The sequence below is a fragment of the Varanus komodoensis genome, unplaced genomic scaffold (genome assembly GCF_004798865.1).
Source record: "Varanus komodoensis strain SLA01 unplaced genomic scaffold, ASM479886v1 scaffold11, whole genome shotgun sequence".
Lineage (NCBI taxonomy): Eukaryota > Metazoa > Chordata > Lepidosauria > Squamata > Varanidae > Varanus > Varanus komodoensis.
This window is the reverse complement of record NW_025335317.1, coordinates 4,025,719-4,043,903: the sequence shown is the minus strand read 5'-3', so window position 1 is coordinate 4,043,903 and position 18,185 is coordinate 4,025,719. Positions and strand designations below refer to the sequence as shown.

The window sequence follows — 18,185 nt, the reverse complement described above, 5'->3', positions numbered from 1 at the left end:
TGTAATAATCTTCCTGTGCTCATTTCAGAATTGATTGCTGTTCTGTGGAAAGCCTTGACAAATGGTGTGCGGGGAGAGCGCATGTTTCTGCCTCCTAAAAAGCGCTTTGAATGATGCCAGTATTTTGTTGCTATCTTGAGCATGAAAGTGAAAATCATGTAGATGAATAAGATTGCAAAGGTACAAAGGAAAACATCTTAGCCGTTTTTGACTTTTGCAGGGGTTAGCAGAAATATTGGTTAATTCATTTAGACATTTCTGTACCTCATTCTCTGCTACCACAGAGTGTATAAACTAGTATAAAACAATCTAAAGACTCTAAATATAAACAACAACAGCTCAATAAAAGACACACAAAAGACAAAAGGAAAAGGACGAAAAGCAAGCAGAGAAAAATCCGAGTGAAAGGTAATTGGAGCAATGGCGTCTAACAGGAAAATCAGCCTGTGAGAATTGCTTTTGGAGTGGGCTGGGTCTGACCTGATGATGGAAGAAGCCAAGTGTGCTTAGGTAGACCATGGGCTCCTACACATGGCTGCCACCATGGGCCTGGCTTGACATTGGCCAAGCATGGGGCAGGGAGTAAACACACATGGGGAATGAGGAGGCTCATCTGAAAGAAGGCCCTTTACCAAGGAAGTAAAAGAAGTCAAGTCCAATCTCATGCATCTTTGCTTAGAGTTCAGTGGCACTGAATCTCAAGGAAGAGTAGATAAGATGGTGCTGTAAATCTTTTCTCCAGTCCTTTAAAGTGGGTCTGGAAGCTAATGGGCAGTTGATATAGCTGAAACTGAGACAGTAGCTTGAAAGACAAGCTGCCCAGTTAGAGGGCTTGTGTAGGTCCTGTTGTCTGGTTCCTCACCTGCGGGAGCTGTCCTGAAGGTGGAGCCCACCTAATTACTGCAAGGGGAAGGGTTTTAGGGAGAAGTCCCAAGGCTGGGTTCAAACAGTCGCGAGTCCTGCTCTCCCCTTCTTGCAAATAGGTACCAGAACACCAACAGTCTCTTCCCAGAGCATATCTTTACTTGCACTTTGTAACTGCAAGACAAAGTAACAGTAAAAATCCTCTAGTACACTGGAAGCTAAGCCTCTTCTGCACACATCAAGAGCGACAGTTGAACCGAGAAGGTCCCCTTCTCCATCGGAATCCCAGCCCTGCCAAGAGTAGCAGTGAGCCTCACACATTATATCCCCCTCCCTACATCCCAAAGCTTGGGGCTGAACAAGCAAACAAATGGCACACCCAATTCTCCCTACTTCCCACTGACACATGTACAGTCGTCTTCCCAGCCAATCCCCAAAGCGACCACTCTGTGGTTTTCTTGATTTCTGCTTTTTTCCAAGCCTCTGTGGCAGCCATTCTCAGAGAGGCCTTTGGGTGTTGCCCAGGATCTTCCATTCCGGAGGGAAAATGGCAATTTGTAGTTGCAAAGAGATGTTGATCAATTGCAGTTTAAGGGTCTTAAAGGGGACACAAAGGAGGGATTCAAGGTTTGCCTGTGGCCCACGGGGTTGAGCTTTCCTGTTTAAAACTGCCTTCAGATGCACATGGATAGCATTTCAGAGCTCCACATGGGAAGTCTCCAAAGGTCCCTCAAGAGTTGCTTATTCAGCAGTGTAAGCAGCCCCAGGGAAATGGCTCCCGGAACTCTTTCCCAACAGCTGGAAACAGATGTTGAAAAAGCATCAGAAGTTGGCTGGTTGAGCCAAGTCAAGTTAGAACGCGGCATCACGCCCTCGGACGAGTTCTGTGGAATAGAGCAAGTCACATAGTGCTGTTTTCTGGTATCAACTTGACAAGAAGGAAAGGAACCACGGCGTAGCTGGATTGATGCTGGAAGTTAGAAGACGGCAATTACTGTCCGCACACTCCTAGAAAAACAGCCATTTCTTTGTTCACCTTCCATTTTGTCCTGGATGAGATTTTGAAAGGTGCTTCTCATGATTTTTATTTTACTTATTTTAAACTTTTAGTGTCCCTTGATGGCAGGGATCTCAAAACAGTAAGGTTTCCATGCAGAAGAACCCAGCTGCATTTGCATGGATTGCCAGGTCCGGTGTCATGAGAATGAGCGTGTGCCAGAGCTTGAGCGTCTGCCCCAACTTGTTGTATATTTAATGTTTTGGCATTCACAATGAAACTGTAAAAATGCAACACTCACCAAACTGTAAAGCAGGGCAGTAAAGTGGCAAAAACAGCCATGCTTTGAAGATGGGGCTATTTGGGGCCCAGACCAGGAACAATGAACCTGAGAAGCAGGGGCTGGCAAGCTGGCCTTCTTCCCAACCATGTCAGTTCCTCAGTTTCTGCAGTTCAATTCCCTTGCTTTATTTTTATTGATCATGACATTGCTATCCCACCCTTTTCCTTTTGAGGTGGCTTACAAGGTCCTCCTCTTCTCCATTTTATCCTCACAACAACTCCTGTCTGGTGGATTAGATCGGCCCATTTATATCCCACCCTCTTCCTCTTGTGAGGACCTGGAGGTGTCTTGCACAGCTCCATGCTATCCTCACAATAACAACCCAGTGAGGTAGGTTAGGCGGAGAGTGTGTGACTGGCTCAAAGTCGCCCAGTGAGCTCCATGGCCAAGCGGGACCCAGCACCTTGGTCTTCCAAGCCCCAGTCCAATACTGGAACCACCACACCACGGTGGCTGTTTGTTGGTTTTTTCCACCTTCTCCCAGCCACCCACTGGGCCCTTCTGGATTGTGGTTCTCATACTTGTGTCATAACCTGTGAGGTAGGGCTGAAACTGACGTTGGTCATTCAGCATCCTTGTATTCCTGCCCCCATCTGTGGGTTGGTTCTGCCATACCTCCGCACAGAGGCACAAGTCATTGAGTTTCTAAGCAATGGTTTCATGCATGTTCCAGCACTCTGGTCTTCATGGCCTCTGCTGTGTGGAATGATGAGAATGTACTTGAGACATGGGGTGATGGGGTGGACAATGCCATGGCTGATATGTGAACAGCACTGGGTTTGCAGATGGTCCTGCAAGACGTGTAATGTTCATGCTTTAAAGCAGCCGAGGAAAACAGAGAGCAGGGGCATTTGTCACAAACAGCCTTAACAGCAGGACTCCCCATATGGGTGGGTGCTCCAGCCCAGTCATGGAGCACCAATCCCATCTCTGGCTTCTCCAGGTACAGCTCAGGAAGAATCCTGCCTAAAACTCTACCATTCATTGGCAACCCAAGTACACAGATAGACCAATGGCTTGTCTCACTATAATGCCGCTCCCCATCTTCCCACGAACAAGACTATTTTTCTTTTATCTCTATGCCACTCAATAGCCATCTTGATCAAAGAAGCAGATCCTGGTTTCCCATGGTGGCTTGCTGTGTCATGTGAACTCTCTCTCTTGAGGATAGATGGACACATTCCAAGGTTTACACTAAATTCAGAGCTAGACTTAGCATCCCCTCTCCTTGAAGAACAAGAAGTTTGACACATGTGGGTTCATTGCTTCTAGGGATGCAGCATTAAGTGTCCTGTAATCTTTATCTGCTAGAGTAAACACTCAGTAGCAGGTGCACAGTTAGACGTGTGTGGGAGGTGGCTAACCGTGGGCTGAGTCTGAGAGTCACTATTTGCTCCCAAGAATGCTTTTGGCCTGGCAAGAAGACTCAACTGACAAGAAGGGAGTACATGGGATATCATGAATCTAGTTTGGCAGTCCCAGCTGTTGGCGCTCACTACAACCTCTTCTTCAGACTCGCCTGTCATGAGCCACTGCAGATTGTGTTATATGTCCTGCCATATCAGCAGATCCATCTCTCTGGCTTTCAGATCTGTATGTCCAAATGCTTACTCCCTGAGACATTCATTCTACAATTTTAATAGAAGCTGTACATTCAGAAGGGGACTGCAGGTGGCGTAGTGGTTTAAACCACTGTGCTGCTGGGCTGGTAGATCAAAAGGTAGCTGGTTCGAATCTGCACAACAGGGTGAGTTCCCGTTGCTCCATCCCAGCTTCTGCCAACCTTGCAGTTCGAAAGCATGCAAATGCAAGTAGATAAAAAGGTACCACTTCGGTGGGCTGGTAACAGCATTCTGTGCACTTTGGTGTTTAGCCATGCCAGCCACATGACCATGGAGACTGTCTGAGGACAAACACTGGCTCCCTCGGCTAGGAAACAGAGATGAGCACCACCCCCTAGAGTCAGGCATGACTGGACTTACCTTTACATTCAGAAGGGTAGGTAGTGTAGGCTGAAGCTCACAAACCCAAGCAGCTTGCTCCATATGCCCAAGGAAGTGGCTGAGTTTCTTGAAAAGCAACTCTGCAAAGAAATTGAGCTGGCATGGAATGAGGTGCAGCTGGGACCTGGTACCCCATGATTGTACAGGGCGTGCATTGCTCACACCCTGAGCCCTATCTGAAGGAGCTCTTCTGATGTTGCTCTTGGATCAGCTTCCTTTGCCCTTACGAGGCTGGTGATAGATTTCTTATGGTGCTTCAGGCATAGAAAGAGCTGCACTTACCCCTAGTATGAACTATTAAGAGCATCGGGAACTGCACAAAGTTCAGGCAATAGTGCTATCCTGTGAGCAGTCCCATCGACATTCCGTATTAATGGGTAATTAATTCGGTATACCACATCCCCCTTTCTTCTTTTTCTCTTTCACAGCCAATATGTAGAGTTTGAAGGCTCTCAGACACGATGTTAATCGTAGGCTCACTATTATCTAGAATGACTCTACAAATAATTAAGAATCTTTTGTGTGATTTATTTGCTTGCTTTGTTTGAGACAGTGTGATAGATTTCAACATGTTATACTCGGTATGAAAATAAGAAAGCAAACACATGCACCATCTTTGCATTTTAATACAATGCACTGAACTGAAAGATAAAAGAAAGTAAGATTTCCCCAAAAGATCTTTACAGTATGCTACCATCAATGAATAAAGGGTGGCACCCACTTTGATTTAACGTTTTATAAACAAATATTTTAGGTTATTTGTAATGCTATCTTCAACCAAAGAGGCAGTTTAATTCCTTTTGTTTTAATGTTTTGAAGTGTAAGAACCAATTCAGGATAAAATAAAAGCCAAGAAAATGATTGTGCATTTATTTTCCTTCTGAATCTCATTATATGGAGTGTGATTATTAAGAAAAAATAAGCAGATGTCATAGGTGCAGGCTGAGAGGAAGCATTTTCCTAGCTATTCTGTGGTGAAATCAATAGTGCAAATCATCAATGATCTTGGGTTAGATTGTAGCTCAGCTGTTTAAAAACTTAGCCACAAAAATGTGTGTGCATGGAATATGCTCACACACGCTGTCACTTAACCTTAGCACGGTTAATGAGAAATGTTGACTGTTCATACATGATTGCATAAAATGTATTTTCAGTTATTAAATATGCTAACTCAAAGATGCATCCACTATGACCTATGTTAGTTCTTCAATGGTAAGGAGAACTCCAAAATAAAATCAATTGGGTGAAATGGACAGAATTCTAGAAGCTGATATATTTTTATACTATAGATTTTTTTAATTGCAACTCTTCAATTTCCTAAGCAATCTGAACTCTTGAATACTCTGATTCAATCTCCCCTGAATGGGCAAGATTATAATACCCAAGTTGTCCCAAGCCTTTTGGTGGATATCTTTGGAGAAAGTGGGAAGGTGGGCGGAGCCTACACAAAAGGATTATTGATACTAACACAACCCTGTGATGTGTGTCAGAACTTGTGAATCTGACTCTGGCAAATGTGAAACTTTTATGCCCTCAGAAAAGAATGCTCAGCCTTTGCTCAATCCACAAGTCATATTTAAACAAAGGAAAGGCTTTACCAACATAATAATAATAGTAATAGTAATAATAATAAACACCTTTGTTTTGAGGAGCAAGGCAAAGCAAGCTGAAGAGGCTAATTTATAATTGTACTAATTACTTCATTTTACTTACTAGCCTGCTTATACTGAATTACCCACCATCTGTGCTTGATGGATTATAACCAAAAGGAAAAATATGTGTAAGCAGAGATACTGATAATAATTACTCTAATGAAATAAACAACATTTTTGAATAGAGACCTTCTTGGGTTTTGTCCTCCCACACCAGCTGTGGCTCTTACACTACAGATGAGCAAATCCAAGACTGAGCAGTGGCGAGGAGAAGCAGTGGGTATTTAATCCCTTCCTTTCGACTATTCTAAGCTCAAAATCATCCCCTTGATCTTTCTACCTGCAGGGGGAAAAGACAGAGGGGCTCAGACCATGCTCAAGGTTATCTTAGAGAATTTCTAGTGGATGTGTTGAAAGATTTTTCTTCCGCTGATGTAGGGTTTGCATTGTTTAGTCCCAAGATGGAATAGGCTATAAATCTAGTTAAACAGAGTCATTCCCCAATTATAGGATTAAAACGTTAACCTGTTCTTTTCCCTTTTAAGATATTTCTTCCAGCATCTATATGGTGGTTGTTTCCCACTGGGCGGCTCACTGTAAGGGACCTGAGAACCTCCTCAGAAACAGATCAGGGCTATGTGAGATAATTTGCTTCACTGGAATTTTTCTTTTACATATTTGTGGCTGGGAATCTGTTCCTTGCCAGATTTGTAATGTGTTCCTTGGAACGGAGAAATATGCCTGACAGAATGCATGCCTATGAGAAGAATACACAGAAAAACACCATTATTTAAAAGTGGGAACAAGCACATTATAGCGAATGTGTGCCTAAAAATAGAAATCACATTTCAAAAGGGTGAAAATCCATGTGGATTTTTTCCATTGAAAGCTAATGTTGGGTTCTAGTCCTTTGCTGGGTATCGAGGGAAGAGCTGTGGAAGGAAATGGTCCTTCAGTTGATCTGTAATAGCTTAACCCGTCCAGCAGCTGCCTAGCCGTGAGCACAACTGGACGAGTGTTGCAAGTTGGCAAGCTGGGTTGCCTGGCGGTTCCATTTTGAAGCTGATAGTTGGAACAGAGCTGTTTTTGGTAAATGAAGCGGGTTAAATGGGAGGCTGCTAGAGCTGGCTTAGATCTTTACAGAGGAGTTGAACAAGAGTATTACTGATTTCAACAGCATGCAGGGAAAACTTCCCACTAGCGTGTGGACCAGGGTGCCATGTTTCCAGCACTGGTTACTTGAAAGGGTTAAGTCAGGCCTGGTTTCATCTGAGCTGCATTTTTCACTCTGATGTTAACTGGCCTTGCAGTTCGTGGATACCCAGATGTGAGGGTTTCCAGAAGTTGTCTGGGCAAACATTTTTGAATCTGCTATTGATGTGGTGGTTTTAGTGGCTTCTCTTTGTTTTACTGTTACCAGTAACACCTTTTGCACTCACTACTACTACTACTGCTACTACTAATTAACTAATTAATGACAACCTGTCCAGTCCAAAGTATTAGTCGGAATGCTTTAGAACCTTACCAATGCACTATTAACCCTAACCCAGAAAGAAATTACAGGCAAGCAACCCATTGCTACTTGTGCAATTAGAAGATATTGGGCCGCTGGATGTCCCACAATGATTTTGGACTTTCTTCATATGTGCAATCCATGAAGAAGGAAGGAGGAAAAATTGAGGGAGCCATGGAGGAAAGCAGGTGTCCGGCTGACCAGGAAGCTTTTTTATTTTATTGTATTATTTGCTTTATTTATTTCATTTCTAATCAGGTCCATGAGGGCAAGCGAAGGTTCCTAAACAGGATGTTGGCATCCAGGTTCTCAGCGTAACCTTTTCAGAGATGCTGCCAGTTGTATGAGCAAAGGTTAGCTGAACAGGCAGAACCAGTGTGGGGGAAATGGTACTGGAAAGAGGTCAATGCGCTGGGCCCTCCGAAGCATCGCCTGAGGCTCTTCACAAGCCCAGAATTCATGCAAGCCAGCAGGCGGACCAGAAGCTTCTGAAATCGAACCTCTGGCAGTGGGTGGGTGATCGAAGTCCTGAGCAGTTTCAGGGAGGGGAGGTGCTTATTACGCATGGCAGCTGGTTAGAGCTGCTGCTCCTGTTGCGACTGGAGCGAACATGGGGTTGGTAACAAGCCCCCGGCGGCCATCAGTCAGTGACTCCCGTTTCCCTTCTTGAAATGCTTCCGGAGTGGCAGCCATCACTGGGTGGTGGTTGAAACAGTGCTGCTCCTGCCGCCACCACCACTTAGCATCCAAGATGACCATCTTCATTAAAAGCAAGCAAAAGAACCAGGAGACCCCTCCGCTGCTACCCTGTGCACCCTCTGCCAGAATTATTGGGAAAAGTCACCCTTGTTAAAGAGAAAGGAAAATGCTTAGGGCAGGTAGGGTGTGGGAGGAAGGCAGCCAAAGGACATGAGGGAAGTTTCCTTAGTTCTGAATGCTATGGAGGAGGCGGGCAGCAGGAGAGACTGCGTCCCGTTAAGGTCTACCAGGAAGGCCGTTTTGCACAGACCACCTTCCAGCAGAGTGCGCGTCTTTCTCTGTCGTGATGCCAGTGGCAGAACTGGCAGGTCACTGGACTGTCCTCGAGTCTCTTCTGCTGCCTCCTGAGGACATTTGGCCTGACTCAAGACCACTCACTCGTCCTTGGTCCCGATTGTTCTCAAATCACTTTGAGAGTTGGCTTGAATTTTCTGAATGGCAAGACAGGATGAAAATATCCCTGCAAAGAATGACTAGAGCTCAGGATTAGCCAGTACAATTGATCTAGTCAAAGCAGACACGTGGAAATGCTACAAAGAGTTAATTGGTTAAACTCACCACCACAACACGCTTGCAGGCAGTGCCACTGCATTTGATGGGTTTGGAAAGGGTGAGAGCAGCCTTGTGGGGTAGCATCCAGCACAGACCATCTGCCAGCTCTAAAATTATCGGGCAGGGTGGGAAACCAATGCTGGCTAGTGCATTGTAGGAAACTGGCTGAAACAACCACATCTAGAACAGGATGGGTCAGCGGAGCTTCCTCCTGCGAGCTTTGCTGAGACCCCCATTCCAGAAGGGGTAGTTTCAGTGCATTCCGGCACTGGATGCTGCCCATAGAGAAGAGCGCTCATTGCCATTCGGTTATATAACCATGTGGAACTTTCAAGTTCATTGGGTACCTGTAAATACCAGTTGCTGGGCACTTACCTGGCTATCATTGCAAACAGGATGCTAAACTACTTGGGATCTTGGACTTCTGTTTTTAAAAATGTTCTTAAGGAGAAAGAGTTTGCTTTCAAAAGTTACAACTTACAACTCAAAGGAAGATGTAGCAGTATCATCAGGCAATAAATATCTGGACACTTTCTGGAAAAGCCTATGTCAGGATTGCTTGGTACAACCACATTGTCTTGGCCACTGGTGACTAAACATGGTGTGCATGACCACACATTGGGTTGCAAAGAACGTGCATTTACACAGCTTGCCTGCGTGTGGCACAGAAAGCAGCAGAAAAACAGTAGTGTTCATCAGAGTGAGCTTGCACATTTTGTGGGTGTGATAGGAAACCTCTGGTTGGCTTAGTACCCCATCCCTCTATTGTCAGAAAGTTGTCTTAGGTGAAAAGCAATGTTTCCCCTCTATAGAAGCGTTGTTGGTGTGCTTGCCATAACAGTAGCTACAACCATCTCTTCATAAACATAATCTAGGCACCCAACTACTGCTATTTCTACTACAAATGATTGTTCCGGGGAAGGGGCCGAGAGGACAGGACTGTGTACCCGTGGGGACTGCACGGGGTTTCTGTTGGCAATCCATGTAGAAGTCTGGCCTCCAAGGAGCTGGTGGATCAGTTCTGATTAGTATGCCCATTGCAGCTTCTCCAGAAATTTTCCTTGGGCTTTCACTGTGTCAGGAATGCTCTGCGACCATGCACACAGAGGGCCCCCACCAGGGGCAGAACAGGTCCTGAGAAGATCCGACCGAGGCCACAGGGCAAAGAAATAAAAAGTTTGGGTGCTTGTGCTCTACAGTCTCCTTCTGGATGTCTTCCAGGCCCCATCTTCTAAGGACACCCCTGTTTGTCTAAAGCGTTGTATAAAGGGGAGAGGAGGGGCATTTGATTTCAGAAAAACCCTCAGGCAGAAATATTTGGTGTGGGGCAGAGGGACAGTAGGGGAGAGTGGATGAACAGGCAGCTAATCCGCAGGACTGGATTCAGTGGAGATCTTGAGGCCCCTCCGCCTTCATTTCAGAAAGAGCCGATGGACAGCAGATACGTGGCACGAGGCCTCCAGAAATCCAGGGCTCCAGGTGGAAGATAAGGAGAGGCCCACCTAGGTGAGGGCTCCTTGACACTTCTCTGGCCCTGCACTGGCAAGAGCCCCCAGAATTGCTGTTCCCCTTCGTGGCAACCTGCTCAGGTGGCGGTGGTGAGCAGCACCCTGGACCACTGCCAGGTTGCCCACAGCTGGTCAAGCGAGCAGTAGCACCGACGGGAAAGGGGATGAGGAAGAAATGGAAGCTGAGGGCTGTGGCAGTGAGAAGGCCCTCACAGCATGGAGAGGGCCCTTTGGGGGTGCCTTGTCCAGGGGACCCCAAGCTAAGTGCAGCTGTTGCAGGAGCATTCAAAACATGGGGTTTCCCACATGTCTGCAATAGTAGCTGCCCACAGTCACATGTTTCTGCTCCGGGGGCTGCTTTGACCATTACGATGAAAGCTGGGGTAGCAGAGGCACAGACTGGCGGCAGTTCTGCTCCCCCCTTTCTGCTCCATTATCAGCATCACCCTTCCCAGATCGGTGGTGTTTAGCTAACATCAGAAGATGTGGCCACGAGTGAGATGCATGAATCCCATTTTGCATGCTCCAGTAGAAGTAGAGGGGAACAGAAAACTGAGGCCATCCACTTCCTCAGCCCCACATGTCCCTCTCATGTACAAAGCAGCCTTTATTTTACATTGCTTTACTATCCGTGCCACAAATATACTCTTTGTTCCCTGTCTTTGCATTGCTGGAATTCAGCTTTCCCCGATAAAAGCGGTGTGTTTCGCATTTCGACACACAGTTTGCAAATAGTATGTTGAGCATCCTTCTTTCAAGACCTTTTGAATACGGTTTTGCGCAGTATCGAGTCTTCTTCGAAACCTCCTTCACTATCCTTCAGGGAAATGTTTGCAACTGCCAAGTGCCTGAGGATAAGCAAGGGCATGCTCTTGTCCGACTTGCTTGAGCTGTGATGTTTACAAGTAAATGGGAACCTAGCTGCATGTGTCATCCGCTCATGGTCCAGCTAATTTCCTTTTCTGCCCTCAGTTAATCACTGACATTCAGAATGCACAGAGCTCTGCTTGTTGAGCAATTTAACCTTCTAATTGCACAAATACAGCTATACTAACTGGTATGATACTCAGCGATTTATTTGTACTAATAAAGTCACAGAATTTGTTGCTGAATTTCAATCCTATAGTTTTCCTTATAAATGATAAATAATGTCTGAGGCTGAAGGAGCATATTCCTGAACTCTTTGTGGCTATGATGACTGGAAGATTATTTGCTACAAGACATGCCAGGTTCTGTCATCTGCTGTCTTCCCAATTATCTCTCAGGAGTATCACAAATAAATCACAACATGATTTTTCCAGTTAGCTATGAGCTGGCATACTGAAGTATACCAGAGTACCAGTTTGTATAGAGGATGCTGCACAGTGGGACATACCCCCTTTCTTTAAGCAGAACTAGAACTTGCAATGGCTGCCTGAGGGAAGTGGGGAAAAGAACTTCATGTAGTCTGCATGTGAAAATTAACCCTTAGAGTCCTGCTTCTAGTTCTGTGTCAATCACAACAGCAGTTTCATTCTTCTTTCTACTGAATTTATGGTGCTGGATTTACCAACTGCAAAACCCCCTCACTTTGCTAATGCGGAACATACCCTAAAGCAAGGCTTTCCTATTCTGTTCTTAATGAGAGGGGGGAATGCCAAGATGAGCTGAATTTGGAAATTTGCTAGAAAGACTTCCTGATGTTTATTTCTCAAATGCTGTTCTATATAAAATGCACAAAGCTAGGTATAAAAAGCCAACACACGTGTATTAGGCTGCCTGGACAAAAGTTATAATCTGGAATGTGCTTGTGCCTTTAACAGCAGCAGCTTCTGTGGGAAGCAGCAGGTGCAACTTCTCACAGCAAGGTTAGCAGAGCTACCTGATTCTGTCCTTGGAGCAAGCCGCTTTTAAAAGGCATAGGAGCACAAGCTGTGGAGAGGTTGGCAGCCCTAATTAGAGAGTTGAGCCATTGCATCTTGAAGTACTCTGTAGAAAGAAGCCAGTTCTTTAAGGGTTAATGTGGGATCAAGGTGTCCTGAGAGACGGTCCTGCTTGTTCGTTCTTCAAGTTGCCTGCATGTTTGTTTCTGCTGCTGATTGAACCGGTGAACAGTAAGAATGGCTGTCAGTACAAATTGTTCCTTTTTATTAAGAGAAAAGAAGAAGATTAGGATAAATGCCTGCTTGCTTTTGGGAGGTGGGGAGGGTCCAAACACCCGCCCTAATTACTGAATTCAGCCCACCAAATGAGAAGAGTGGGCAGCTCTTGAGTTTTTGGCTGTGTTTCTTGCGTGAGAACGCTATTCCCTCTAACTTACACCAATCTTTTCTTTTCCCAAATAGCCCAATAGAATCTTGCCAGAATTTCTACAAAGATTTCACGTTACAGATAGACATGGCTTTCAACGTGTTCTTCCTACTCTACTTTGGTCTGCGTGTAAGTACCTGCCACTCCCTTTCTGCCCATTCACGGGGCAGGTGAGGCTCTTTTGGCTTGGTGTAGTGGTCTGTTTCTGGGGATGTGCTGAAGTCTGTTGAAGCCAGACCAGTTGCCCATGTGCTTGGAGCAAATTATGCATTCTGGTGAGCAGCAAATACCGAAGAAACCTGCAGGTTCACAAAGACTGTTTTTATCAGTGAATCCTTGTGGAAAAGAAACATTCACTCAAAAGAGTGCTGACAACAAGAAGAGCTTTAATAAAGTGCTCTGTATCACCCTTGTGTTTAATTCAGCTTTCCCCAACCTGGTCTCCTCCTGTGCTGGACTACAGCACCCATCATCCTCAGCCAGCAATTGCCATGTTGGCTGGGGTGATGGGGGTTGCAGTTCAGCATATCTTTGAGGGTACCTGATTGGAGAAGAAGGACTTAAACACTCTTTGGGTAGCCACAGGTGTGCAGGCAGGTTACCAAGTGGCCAGAGAAGGGTCAGAGTGGGGAGAAATCCTTCCTTTTGTGCACTGCCTAAGAGGTTGGGGAGAGTTCCTTGTTTCTTTGCTGCTGGTCCAGCCCTCCAACAGGCTAATACTAGGGTGGCTGGTCTCCCAATTAATCTGGAGGTAAACTTGGCCATCCAAATTAAAGGTAATGGTTTCTGCATGTTAGGATACTACCCAGGTATGCACAAATGGATATAAATTAAAAGGAAAATGCATGGCCTAACAAACGCTTGTGAACTTTGAGGTTATTTATTTATTTGAAATACTTGTATGCCGCCTACTCTACCTGCAGCATCTCTAGGTGGCTCACACTACTAAAGCAGAGTTCTGTGGAAGGCTGATGTTCTATCAGAGACTATAGACTGAAGAAATGGAGCAGTTCACCCTATTTTCTGGAATGGAGCTTCCTGGTTCTTTTAGAACCCATTTTCCTAGAGCAGAAGTGAGGAGTCCCCATGGAAAAAAACCTCCGAGCATGTGTGCCCTAGGCACTTGTAGGCCCTTTTGGATCTGGACGTGCAGTGGGGTGCATCCTTAGTCCTGCAGTGCTTATGCTTGCGCTGTATTCCCTTGCGCATGCTCCCTCTCAGAACTGGGGTTTGCTGTGCCTTCCCATCCACTCCTCCCCTCAGCACACCTGTGTCTTCCTTTCCTCCTCCTCCTCTGCAAAAGGATGGGGGCGAGGGGGAGACAATTGCGGAACAGGTTCTGCTGATCCTGCCTCGGAATCCTTGCTCCTAGAACATTCCTGGCGCATCCTAGGAAGCGGATAGATAGGCACCATCTAGGGCAGGATCCAAAGAGCACATTCGTGGAACATTCCTCTTCTCCCTCTCCCTCTCTCCTCTGTTGTTGGTTTTGGACATCAACCAATGTCCAACACAACCCTGACTTGACCTCCCAGTGGCATATTTCCACCCATTTCAACTGCTGGAGATTCTCCCAAGGAATCCTTGGAAATGTCACGGTTGGGTGATGCACTAAGTTGGGTGATGCTCTTCCTTTCACAGATCAGAAGGAGGTATTATTAGGCCATGGAGAATCTGCACTCCAACTCAGCCCTGGAAGCTTTTCAGTCTCTCCTCTCCTCACACCAGCTCCTAACAAACCCGACTCCGTTTGTGAACTGTCCTGCATGAAGCTTTGTAATGGTCCCCCCGTTTTCCTTTGTCAAGGATATGGTAGACACAAGTCTGCTTTGTGCTAGGAACTTTACCACAGTTTGATCAGAGGCCAAGAAATTATGGGCCATTTATTTCCCTGGCAGGGAAAGCAAATTCTCAGGTACAGCTTTAGGAGAGAAGAATGAAACCCTCTCCCCACCGGCATCCTCACCCCTTTCATTTCTCCCTCTCTTTTTCTTTTATCAGTTCATAGCGGCCAACGACAAATTATGGTTTTGGCTGGAAGTAAACTCAGTGGTAGATTTCTTCACAGTCCCTCCAGTGTTCGTTTCAGTGTATTTAAACAGAAGTTGGCTGGGTAAGTAAAATGGCATTTCTCTTCTTAACTGCTGGGTTAAAAAAGGAAAAACAAAGAAGCTGACGACTTAAACCAGGCGAAGCTTGGCAGAGGAGTCCTTTGACCAGTGGCACGTGGAAGGGAGATGTCTGAGCTCTTGGAAAGATGTGGAATCATTGTGTCCTTTGGCAGAATCCTTTCTCCAAACCTCTGTAGTTGCCCTGATGCAGGGCTGGGCAAATTACGGTTTTCCAGATGTCATCGGATTGCACCTTCCATCCACATAAATAGCAAAAGCAATGCCAAAGGAAGGGATGAGTGGCAGTCTAGCATCCGTAGGGCACATGTCACCCTTTCCTGCTGTCCTGAGAGGTGTTGCTGACTGCAGTGGAAGGGGAAAGCTCTGGTAACTTTACCATTAATTTCTTTCTCTTTATGGGTAGGTCTGTTTCCTTCCAAGAGAACTGCAAGTTTCTATAGATTATTTGGGGCAAAACAACACATTACACACATACGCATCCAGCAGAGCCCCTAAATAGCCATTTTTCCAAGGAACGGCAACACAAAGAGGGTTGGTTGACCAAACTGAAATGAGAAGAGGGCCAGCAGCAGCCCAAGGGTTAAATAGGCCTTTCATCACTAGGGGTGCCTCCACTCCTGCACTCCCCTCCCAGAGCTGCTTGTCAGGGAAAACTGTGGCTGTTGAGCCTGCGCAACACTCCTTTAGGAGCAGTTTGGCTCCTAAACCTACCAGGAAGACATTCCATGACACCCCCTTGAATTCACGCCATGTGCGCTGCTTACACTCACCCTGCCTGCCTGCCTGCCTAGATCACAAGTCCAGGATCTTATCCCGCACTCCATGCAATTAACAAAGAGCAAGGTTCCCTCTCAACCAGAGGACCAGAGTCCTTTGCTCAAAGCAAACGGGGGCTAGGAAAAGGCCAACATTCCCAGCCTTTCCCCATTTTTGCAAGAGCATTTGCTAACTGCTCCCCACCGCTGGCTGTAAGTGCCTCCTCCCCTTCCTGTATCTTCTGCAGAGGTATCCCTGCTGCTTCTGGATTTGGTGGCTGTAGCGGCTATTTGCTGCAATGGTAGGCAGCCGAGATCTGTAGGCAGAAGGCACCCTGTGCAAAAGTCAGTCTAGACAGCCTTGCTGCACAGTGATTTTTCAAATTCATAGGCTAGCTTGGTGATTCCCATTCACGAAGGGGTCAGCCCCACCGACCTCATAGGGGGGAAATTATACTTAACACATTTATCAGTTATGCTTTCCCCCAAGGGATGGTTGTGCGTGTGTGTTCATTTTATATACAGTTGAACTTCGACTTTCATGGGTATAACTTTTGCAAATTTGATTATTCATGAATTTGCCATCAATAATTAAATGGGATTTTTAAAAAGCTTTTGCAGCCTCGTCTTACATGTGAGTCGCCTTATACGCTGATACCTACAAGTATTTTTCTGAAACATACTTCCTGGGTGCTTGTTCTACACATTATTACTTTATATCAGCATATAAGGTGACTCTTGAATATTGTTTCCATGTTTTTGCTTTATCAAAAATTTGACATATGCTGAAGTTTACCAGCTGAAACTTGTATTCCTCACTCTAAAACTCTGCTTCTCCTGCTAAATATCTGAGGATCCAGTTGTTGTTAAAGATAACAAAAATGGGATGGGGAAAAATCACAACTCGGCTCGATAGCAAGACCCATTGATATATTTTAGTAGATAAAATACAGTTATTATATTTTTAAACAAAGTCGAGCGGTGACATTGACATATGATAATAATTACAAGCTTCACAATTTTAATTTCGAAATTTGCTAGCCTGAGGATCCGTCTCATTGTGTTCTTTTGATTTGTTGTCACAGATGTTATAAATGTCACAGTATTTCTTTTCCGTCCAAAATGTGATTTAAAGAATTATGTGCTTCTGCCATCTAGTGGCTGGTCTGAAGCATGGCTCCCTATGCGGAACCAAGTTGGTTTGTTCATGCCCAAGATGTCTTCATTAAGTTGTGCAAAGTAGTTGCGTTCATCTCTGACACAGCTGATTGTGCGGAGCAAAAGGAACAGCACGTTTGCTTTATGTTGGCGCTCGATTGCAATACCGTGATGGAAATAAAACCTCCACGGTGCAAGGCTGAGCATGGGTGACTACCAAGCTTGAAACCCTGGTGCCCTGCACAGAGCTGCTCAGTCGACCCGCAGCCCGAGGTGCTTTTCACAGGTGCTGCTCTCCAGCCACTTCTACCCATTCCTAGGCCCCAGGTACAAGACCTTGCACTTATCCTCACTGAACGCCATCCTGTTGCCCCTGGCCCACTTCCATGGTCTGTCCAGATCCTTCTGGATCTGGAGTACTTGCTCCTCAGTTGTGGCCACTGCCCCCTTTTTAGTATCTTCTGTGACTCTGATCAGCAGACTGAACACCCCCTCTTCCAGGTCACTGATGAAAAGACTGAACAGGATCAGCCCCGGGACAGAGTCCTGGGGGACCTCGCTCGTTTCTGAACCATCTTTAAAGGCAGCCCCATGGAGAATGTCTTGCGCTGATGCCACCTGGTTAGTCCCCTCTCCGTATGTGGCCACAGAGGGTGCGCTGACCCAAGCACCCAGGAGACACTCCGTCTCAGCTGCCGCTGCCCCCAGGGGTTGCCAACTAAGTTGCAAGCCCAGGAGAGCCTCCAAGCCACGGCCCTTGGAGCTTCAGGATGACTGGCGTCAAGGCTCCATCCTGCACAGCCAGTTTCCACTCCCACAGTAGACTTATCTTGTCTGGATCCGGTGTCATCTTGTTCGCTTTCAAGCTGCTATACTTTTAAAAACTTCTATGCAGTTCATACTTATTTTTCTTATATCAGATGTGCTTACATTTTCAACCTCTTAAACTAGAAGGGATGTTGCCAAAATAACTTGTATATCATGTAATAAAAGTAAGTGAACAGATGCATTCGAAATAGATACTCTCAGGATGCATTTACACATCTAGCACAGATATTCTCACATTTTATTCTTAGATCTTTTACGTGTAAGCCCCCGCGTGGATGCCATTGGCTGGGATATTGGAATTGTTGCTTACTTGCTAATGGGTTAGAGCCATAACTGAAGATGCCATGCTTAGGGAGGGAAAAAGTGAAAACAGGACGCAGTCGTGTGTCTCCATTCAGAACGTGCCTCAGAATTATTAAGAAACTTTTTAGCATCCAGAAAGCTAACATTTTGCACACAGGTTGCCGATTTCTGCATCCACCTTCCTTCTCTGGCTGATCCTTTTCTGCTTTTAAGCACTGAATCACACTAAAGACTTCTGGGTGATTGACACCCGGATCAGGATTTATGGAGTAAGTGCTTCCTTTGGCCTGGGATTAGGATCTGCTTTCTAGGGTGCTCTCGAACTACAGTTCAGTGCTTTGCTGGACTGAACTGCAGCATCTGTACTGACCCACATTAGATTAGAAATTAGATTAGAAAGATCTAAACAGGAGAGCAGCTTGTTCTGAAGCATCTAACAGAAAGCACCAGCAGAGATGTGGGGAAAGGGACCATTCCACTGCAAGCAGGTGTAGAGAGCTCTGCTTTCAGGTTGTAGCTTGCTTTCTCT

The 18,185-nt window shown here is 45.8% G+C and overlaps 1 protein-coding gene across 13 annotated transcripts in view; it reads left to right on the top strand.

The window, feature by feature from the left end:
- Positions 1-18,185, top strand: part of KCNMA1 (potassium calcium-activated channel subfamily M alpha 1) — a 500,168-nt gene that overhangs the window by 265,306 nt on the left and 216,677 nt on the right. For all 13 annotated transcript variants that reach the window (XM_044420272.1, XM_044420268.1, XM_044420271.1 and 10 more), the window contains exons 4-5: positions 12,516-12,609; positions 14,482-14,593. In XM_044420272.1, coding sequence (XP_044276207.1) covers positions 12,516-12,609; positions 14,482-14,593 — 206 coding nt within the window. The remainder of the gene's footprint in view (positions 1-12,515; positions 12,610-14,481; positions 14,594-18,185) is intronic.